General features: G+C 40.5%; 2 protein-coding genes across 5 annotated transcripts in view; one reads left to right on the top strand and one right to left on the bottom strand.

Annotated features, from left to right (window-relative positions):
- LOC134821244 (mucin-2-like) overlaps window positions 1-9,175 on the top strand; it is a 91,311-nt gene that overhangs the window by 66,387 nt on the left and 15,749 nt on the right. For 3 of the 4 annotated variants that reach the window (XM_063831956.1, XM_063831950.1, XM_063831974.1), the window contains 6 exons: window positions 286-331; window positions 1,116-1,295; window positions 1,804-2,029; window positions 2,146-2,258; window positions 3,086-3,181; window positions 3,379-3,526. In XM_063831956.1, the coding sequence (XP_063688026.1) occupies window positions 286-331; window positions 1,116-1,295; window positions 1,804-2,029; window positions 2,146-2,258; window positions 3,086-3,181; window positions 3,379-3,526 (809 nt within the window). The remainder of the gene's footprint in view (window positions 1-285; window positions 332-1,115; window positions 1,296-1,803; window positions 2,030-2,145; window positions 2,259-3,085; window positions 3,182-3,378; window positions 3,527-9,175) is intronic. The other variant, XM_063831967.1, reaches the window with a different exon arrangement.
- LOC134823052 (trace amine-associated receptor 8c-like) lies at window positions 6,886-8,496 on the bottom strand (the record flags this gene model as incomplete). The annotated part of the gene is made up of 1 exon (XM_063834405.1): window positions 6,886-8,496. A coding segment is annotated over one exon (1,611 nt), but the record flags the coding sequence as incomplete, so codon positions are not given.

Genomic DNA, 9,175 nt, shown 5'->3' with positions numbered 1-9,175 from the left:
GTTTTTTAGGGGGTCGTTCACATATTACGTGATCACTTTTTGGCCAATTTTTAACCACCCTCCCCCTCCGTTATCTCAGTTTTACACATAGCTTTTGTGTCAAAATTACACTAGCGTAATTATTTGGACCCCCCCCCCCCCCCTCGGCTGATTACGTAACATGTGAATTGTGAACGACCCCTAGGTCTCAATTCTTCTGCCGAGCAGCTTCTTGCGGGACGTGTGCGTCACGTCTAGCTACGGTCTAACCAAACAGGAATCTGTAATACAGTTACCTCTTCTCAGGTTCAGAGCTCTCAGCAGAGTTTGGGAGGCTTCAGACCTAAAACATGTTAGTGAACCTCATTTCACATTTTCAAGCTTGCTTTTCAACTTGTTTGTATTATCACTCCATCTATACGTAGATTCTTCGGGTTTTATCGTCCTTGAACTGCCTGCTGCCGGGGTAAAGGTTTGGCTGAGATAGTACAATTTTGTAATTTGTATCAATGTAATCTCAATCTGGACATAATGAAATGGAGAAAGTAAGAGTACTTTCTTGACGAAAGTCAAATACAAGGAAATACTTTCGAGAAAACCATAGTATATAGCTAACTTTAGCAAGGTAATGTTGGTTATGTGCCTAACCTGGTGAGCACAGTGGATATCCTTGCTGTACGGCTAGTTAAACAAGGAATTGAAACTGTGGGGCTCCGTGCAGACCAACCTACCTGTGGCTAAAGCTCTAATATACAAAACCAATACATTGTATTTGTAGCTGGGTGAGAAGTGTGTGGCGGTTCCTCCGCCCTGCGGACCACATAAAGGCTAGCTTATATAACATCTTAACCGAAAGTAAGAGTACTTTCTTGACGAAAGTCAAATACAAGGAAATACTTTCGAGAAAACCATAGTATATAGCTAACTTTAGCAAGGTAATGTTGGTTATGTGCCTAACCTGGTGAGCACAGTGGATATCCTTGCTGTACGGCTAGTTAAACAAGGAATTGAAACTGTGGGGCTCCGTGCAGACCAACCTACCTGTGGCTAAAGCTCTAATATACAAAACCAATACATGGATTATAATTAATTATGTTAATTATAATTTATACCCAATTAATTGTATCTTCCCGCAGTTGGGGACTGTGACATTGTGTCGGCAAAAGACGACAAACTGTTTGACGACGACATAGTGATAGTTGTGTCCGATGCATACCGGGAGAAAAGGAGACAAGAACGGAAAAATAGAACTCCAAACAGAATTCCAATCGCTCCAGCTTCGGATCCTAATCTACCTTCCAGTTCGAACAGTTCTGGTGAGTTGGTTGTTTTAACAATATAGCTTATTTAAAGATTAAGTATTTATAGCAGGAAAGATAGTAATATGACGGGGGGGGGGGGGGCCAATGACTACTTTTGGGGACTTGGGGAATTACGTCAACGATTTTACCCCGAGTCCCCATGATTTTTAGTCCCCAAAAGTCTCCATTAGTCCCCATTTAGATGATTTTTAGTCCCCATTAGTCCCCAAAAGTCTCCATTAGTCCCCATTTAGATTTATCCTACTCTTATCTTGGACAAAACATCTCGATCGTATCGTTATTAAACTAACTTGAAAACCATAAATAACTGTCAAAAATTCTGGGGACTTATGGGGACAAATGGTGAATTACGTCAACGAGTTGACCTCTAGTCCCCATGATTTTTAGTCCCCATTAGTCCCCAAAAGTCTCCATTGGTAGTCATTGCCCCCCCCCCCCCCCAATATGACACATGCGGATAAATTTATCGAACCTAACCGGAACCATCATCTTTACTTAATAGCAGGCTGGATAAACTCATCAGCTCCGTCTTCAACCACCTCCGTGAACCAAACACCCAACAACCCCACCACTCCAGTCAGCACACCATCACTCCCAACTCCCAACATCCCCCAGCTGACCCCGCTAACCAGACCAGCTCCTCCCATCTCCACCCCTCCTCCCATCTCCACCCCTTCTACAGCTTCAGCTGCCAGCAACAGTTTACCTCAGTCAGCCGCTAGCAGCAGGTTTTGCTTTCATATCAAATAAGCTATTATTATTTATTGGTCTTTATTTCAATTAACGCTATCCTGATTTCTGAGATTAGCTCTCGATTTGCTCGCGGTTCACAATGAAATTTCAGTAATCTCGCAAGTTTGACGGTATCTTCTGTAATCAGTGCAGTGACAGGGGCTTTAGCGACCCTCTCCAATCCTTCACCTCCACCCTCAGGGTCAATACCCTCTGGATCAGCAGGTTTTTATATCTTGCAATTATTGATAAATTTGATCGAATTTTTGACTCTCAAAAACTTGTCTCATTCTATTCATTTCTTTAAAAATATTATTAAAAAATGGACTTCATAATCTCAATAATCCAACCGATGAAGCATTAAAAACAGCTCTCAACTTTACTCTCAATTTAATGAGTAATTATGGGATTGTAAAAAATAATGATCGATGAAAAAACACTGGACAAACACTGCTGACAGTCGACTTGATTATAAATACCCGACAACTTGTTCCCAGAAATACTATTAGCTCATTAAAAGGTCCACTTATCATTACACATATAAATCTATGATCCAACTTTCTGCCTCAAACTCTCCCATCTCCTCTGTTATGTTTCGCTCTATAGATATCAGCAACATTTCCGTGCTTGGCAGTAAACTCTCTCTTGTTACCCTAACAGAGCCCCTATCTGACGGTTCTGTCCTGTCTGTTACCTCTGGCTCTTTTAACCCTGCTGTCAACATAACAAACTATCTGAATCAAGCGACGAGTCTCCCCAATCAACATATTCCTGCCAACTTCTTAAATAATCAAAGCAGAAGTGCGAATATCCATCGCACCACTTTGAACCAGCCGAGCACTTCCAGTGTTATCAGTTCTGCCCTCTTAACTCTTCTAACGCCTTGCGACATGAGACTTAGATCAGGTCTCGTTTATGGATTAAAGTTTCGTCTTGTTAACGGGGTTTCTAAGATTTCTTAGTACTACTTCATCAGGGTAAACCGTTGACTGAAAATATTATGTTTAGATTCAATTGTTTCTTTGAACGTTTCTCATCATTGACTTTTTCAGGAATCACTACAGCCAGTAATACTGGAGATAACAATGCCGTTGTACTCAATACTGTAGAAACGGAAAACGAACTCTGGGTCCGATTTAGACGACATGGTAATTATTTAGAAGCACTCAAAATGAAATTAATCTAGGAATTTACTAATATTTGGCCAAACGATGTTTGGGTACTACAGTTTATCTTCAAAAGACATTTTTAAATAGTTTGCTGATTTGCAGAATGTAATAAATTCTACATGATATTCTATTTTTAGCCTATTCGACCCCTCACTAACCCCTCTCACCAAACCCAGACCAAAGGAAGGAGTTCATGTGCCCGTGCTCGCGGTGTCGGTGCCGCAACTGGTGGCTAACGTACAACACTGTCAAGAATCACTGCGAGTCATCGGGTTGTGTGCGCGGTTGGGTGCCCGCTAACTCTCCTGCCGCTCCAAATTCGGAGTAAGTGATTGTAGATTTGAATTTATTAATTTTGAAAATGCCTGATCCAGAGCATTCATTGGTTAGAGTTTCCCAGAATCTGTAAATGGGTTCGGTAACGGAATCATTGTTGTACTTCAATTAATAATCATAGCGGTCTTCTCTGCAGCATTGGTTTGTGGCTATCAACTCCAGGGTAATATTCTTAACCGGAAGGCGCTCTAGAAATCGTTGCCTAATTGTTCGTTCTATATCAATTAAGGACCATAAATAAAGGATCAAAACTCGAATACCCGTACTTTCTTCGGGCATGCAAAATCATTTCTCGGGCAAAATTGTGGTGGTCATGTACATATATTATAATATTGGGCAATATTGTAACGTTACAGCCTTAATAATAATAATGACTGGGCCTTTATACTTTATAGCTCAGTCACTGATTGCTCGATTGCGTTAATTCCTTTTGGTATTACTTACTTACTATCCCCACTCATTCGAGGAATATGTTAAATCAAAGAATATTCATCTTAATTTTTTTTCGAATGAAGGTTCATTATCGCATTTATTTGATGGTTCTGATAATCGAATCGAGCCAAATTTTATTCAATTGTGTTTGGCCATTCGAATTACGTTTGTCCTGAAAAAAAAACGAGAGTTGTAGCCTCTCAGATGACTGAGATACGAAGCATAACGAGTTTATTCATTACGTGTGATCAGTTGACAGGCTTACTTGTTCGGGTGATTAGGTGACCCGTCAATTGTGAAGACAGCCCAGTTCAGGTGTCGTGTCACATAATCACCCAATCAATTTTGTTACCGATATACACAAAATGCTTGATAACTTCGTCATTTCATATCCGTTTTGCCTCAGTTTTTCAGATAAGATGTAGCAATTTGTTATCTACAGAAATCTGAGAAAATTGGGCGTCTAGCATGTTCGGAAAGAACAATATAAATGATTTGATATTATATGGGCGTGGTCTGAAATATTTGAATTTTAGAATTTTGGCGACGGAATCTTAGAATGAGTAGTAACATCATCCCATCTGCAAACTGCAAAGTAATAAGTCTCAAATATGAAACATGGCGGTGGTATTATAATACCCAACGTATGTAAATTGTAACGTTATGTTTAGCCCACCCTGTATTTTAACAACCATAATCATGTCACGAGCAAAATTGTGAACCTCATTGGTCGTCATGTATCCGCATGTAATTTTAAATGCCATTATTCCCGTTACGGTTAAATAAACTATTTTAACAACCATTTCAACGTAAAATGTCAACATTATACTGTAAAAAATGACGTCGGTCTTTGTTGAAATAGTATTAGTCCTCACTCTCCTCACGTCCAACAATGGCATTTCTCTTGTCGTTAATGACTCATTCTCGCTATATCAATATGCATCGAGGTAGAGCAATATTTTTTGTTTTCGTGCAGTATCTTTAAAACACCTATAAGAGAAGTGGATGTTTGAAAGGTAAAGCATTAGCAAGTCATGTCCTATCATGTTAAAGTGTTACTTATTACTCCACCGAGATATTTTGTCTGCTAGGAGCTTATGTTTATACTGTATAACTCTTCTTAGGTTGATCTTCTATCAAAGGATGAGACGGAACCAACTCCTCTGGTTAATCATACATCTAGTGACTGTTGTAACTGCAACAAGGAGAACTTTACCCACCAATAAAAGTGCGGTAACGTATCCAGTGACTGTAAACATTGAACAAGAAGACCCGATGGAGATGTGCTATAGTCTAAATCGTGAGATGGAATGCTGCGACGGAGCTCCCCTCAATCAGTTCCCAGCTGATTTCCTGGAACAGTGTGGACAGTACTGCCTGTATTCTGACCATTGCAACTTCTTTGCGTACAACTCCCTGACTCGGATCTGCTCCCTACTTAACGATCATGTAGCTCCGTTTGAAGATAATTTCTCCGTTATAGGGAACTTGAGTTGTGTCAGAAATCTTCAGCGTATTGTTGAACTAGAAGCGAATGATCCTATCACGGAATGGCAAGCAATGACTAGTGGAAAAAATAAGCTAGAAGTTTTTGTTAAGAACGGAGTTACGATGAAGTGTCTAAGAGCAAGTGGAAAGACATGGGAGCCTGTCGAGTGGGGACAATGTACGGACACCTCACTTTGGATCGTGAAATGGAAGGACCCTACGGCTATGCTTGTATGGATCAAAGATAAAACATCTGGAAAGTGCATCAATGTAATACAATATGGCGATACAGGTAGAAGGTCTGTTACTCTTTCAGATTGCTCGACAGGGATAAACCAAAAACTAAAGATAACACCAACAGCGATAGGAGAAGTACAGCATGGTCAGTTAATAGTGTCAATAGAACTAACCACAACTGATAACTACAGCTTACACTTATGCCAAAAGTGCTGGGAAACTTTAAAAGACATGACATTCGACACAGTAGGACAACACGAAGGACCATGCGCAACATATACAGCAATAAAAAACGGAGCAGTCACAACCAACACAACGGTACCATTCTTCCTGCCCGGAAGTATCATGACAATGGTTTGTGATCCCGGGTACGAGAGAAACGAGAAGACAACTGACCAGTTCATCTGTCTCAATCCTTTCATAAAACCACCTTCCTGCACAAAGAATGATGCTAGGGGTAGCGCATGGAATTTATTTATTGTTTTTCTGCCATTTCTTTGCGGTATTTAGTCGAAGGTGCGAGGCAAAATTCCGAAAGAACGCTGTTGACTGCATACCACTACGTATTATTATGATGCACTAAAAATGTGCTCATGAATTTCATAGGACAGTACTTTAATATTGTTTTGAGATGAAATAGTCCCAGAGATAACTGAAAAGAACCCTGTATAAATTTCCGTGTTAATAAAGATGTGACCACCATACAATCTCAGTTACTAATTTCATCTGGAAACTAGATACATACCTGCTTTTGCATTTTAAGGCAAGTAAAGAATGGGCATTTTGTTGCGTCTGGTGAGGTTGCCGTTAGTCGAGCAAAGTTTTGGTTAAAAAGACAAGGATTCATCACATGATTTGAGGAGAACCCCTTTGCTTGTTTATTCGATTTTGCTGAGCGTTGAACGGATATTAGAAGATTGCTGGTTTCTACATATTATGGTCTGTTAATTAATACAATCAATGCGTGATATAATTAGATGTATTTGTTAGTTTAGAACTTTGCTATTGTTACTGTTAAGTTTAGAACTAAGAAAACCACCGTTAAACCATTTACAACATGTAAAAGAAGCATTTATCTAAAGCAACAATCACGGGTATGAAAGATAAATTGCAGCAACAAATTGAATTATGCGACTTGGAAGCTGATACAGCTCAAACGATTGACTCTAAAAGCAAACCCAGCTTGTTTTTCATTCTGCATTATCTCTCAATTCATCTGAACTTGTTATAGAATCAACCTTCACAGATTCTACTTTTTCTATTGTCTGTTTTGATATAATGTTCATGGTCACTCCATCATCTTCGTCTTCGCCGTTTCCGAATAATCTACCAAGAAATTGGGTGTCAGATGAATTGCTTTCAACTGAGATACTAATCTTGGAGCATGAATCTGATTCAGCTTCGATATGGTCCGATATTTGATTGAAGTTGTATTCCCGTCTAACAGGGTCCTGTGTGTTTGGTCTACTCCGCTCTGATCTAGTGGGACTATCCATCTCCTGGACAACAGATACTTTTCTGGAAGTCTTCCTGGCGTTCATCCAGGACCTCGGTCGGGACTGGATGAGTGACAGTGGATGGTCTAACTCTATCGGAGCACTCGCGGGTCTTCGTCTTAGAAATTTAGGGGTCGCAGTGCTGGCAGTCTCTATGATGATATCAACATGTGACTGTATATGGGTAGAGAGAAGGGACCCTAAGGATGTCACACTACCTGACACATTGTCTAGAATTCTTGTGGAATGTCTCTGTATTCTCTCTGAGTTTACACTCTGGTGTACGGCAGTGGAGAAGCGTCTTAGAGCCCGGGAGACCACGTCACTGTTGGAGTAATAGTACTCCCCCCGGTATTTAGGGATACAGAATGTTTGTTTTATGGCACTCTGTAGTCGTTTGTGTCGGAGAGCGTAGATAAAGGGGTCCAGGGTAGGAGAAAGGTAGTACAACCATCGTGTCACCACAGTGATTGCGAATGTCAGAGGTGACTCGTCCTTGGGCTCTATGATGTGCAGCATAATGAAAATATCTACCAAAAATTCAGGGATCCACGTGACCACGAATGTCACTATTATAAGAAATATAGTGGTCACTGCTTTATAAGACCTGAGAACGCCCCTTCCTTGAATGCTGTGTCTCCTAGTATTCCTGACTTGTTGGCGGACCTCGTAGAATATTCTAGAATAACACGCTATAATAGTTACCAAGGGAACTATCTGAGTCAAGGACCACAGGATGTAAGGCACCAGGATGATGGGAAACTCGTGGACCTCCACAAACTCGTGGTCACTGTCCGTGTCTGCCATCTTGAAGAAGAGCGTGCACTGCCCGTACGCTGTGTAGAACTTGTGAGCTAGGTTACCCTGCATATCGAGTATTCCCAGGGGAGTGGTGATCAGAAGAATGGGAGTCAGCACTGACACACTAAACATCACCCCCACCATCCGCCTGTTCATCAGCTTCCTGTACTTCAGAGGGTACGCTATCGCTACCAGCTTATCAATGCTGATGGCAGCTAACAGCATGAAAAGGATCCCTGTCCACAGGACGCTTGCGTAGCTGGAGGTTTTACAGAAGGCTCCATCGCCTCCCCCTGGCCAGGGCCAGTAGAGTAGAAGTGAAGCTACTGAGACCCAGACTCCGTGGCACACAGCGTAGAGTAGGTCCACCAGACATAACAGTCCTATGAGAATGTTGGAGGTAGAGTGAAGCTGAGTTACTCGGACTGTTACTATGACGACTAGCAGGTTACCAAATATAGCAAACAAGGACGACACGCCGTAGAATACTCCTGGAATAAGATATCGTTACACAAGATTTAGAGAGAGTTTTAAGGAAAGTTGTATAATAATTTATATATATAGATTCTTTCTGCTAAACTGTATCTTTGTCGGCGGAGAGGGAAGTACATCAAAACAATTTAGGTTTCTAGCCCAATAAGGTTGGTTTACATGTCTTAATATAAGCTCGCATGTATAAAGATCAAATACTTGTTCTTACAACTTTGGTGTAGACACAAACAAGGAATAATAAAATGTATCCCGTGAACAAATAAAAGCCAGCTTTGTAAAAACTGTCACTCTCTTACCTTGAGCAAGGATAGTGTCATTGGAGGTAGTGTTAGAGAAGCACAGGAACATGACTTATAGGACACAATCTCTGATCACAAACGCGTCGCGACATAGAATTAATGCTGCAAACGTTAGAATTATAGTTAATAACTAGCTCTGAATGAAGTCATATAATTGAAAAATTAACGACAATTTACATCTTGTCTAAGTAAAACCACTGCTGTAATTAACGTTTATTTTTGAACTGCAGCACATAAAAATGAGATAATATGGACTGAAGTGGTCTGAAAACACAGCAAGTTACTAACAACAAAATAACTCTCTATATCTGGGGTTAGACGCTGGTTTCTCACATGCAAAACCTATACTTATAGTTATGAAAAGCACTACAAAACTGCTACTGTCATAGTTA

Source organism: Bolinopsis microptera, chromosome 1, assembly GCF_026151205.1.
Source record: "Bolinopsis microptera isolate Bmic1 chromosome 1, MBARI_Bmic_1.0, whole genome shotgun sequence".
In the NCBI taxonomy this organism is placed as follows: domain Eukaryota; kingdom Metazoa; phylum Ctenophora; class Tentaculata; order Lobata; family Bolinopsidae; genus Bolinopsis; species Bolinopsis microptera.
This window is presented reverse-complemented; position numbering and strand designations above follow the sequence as displayed.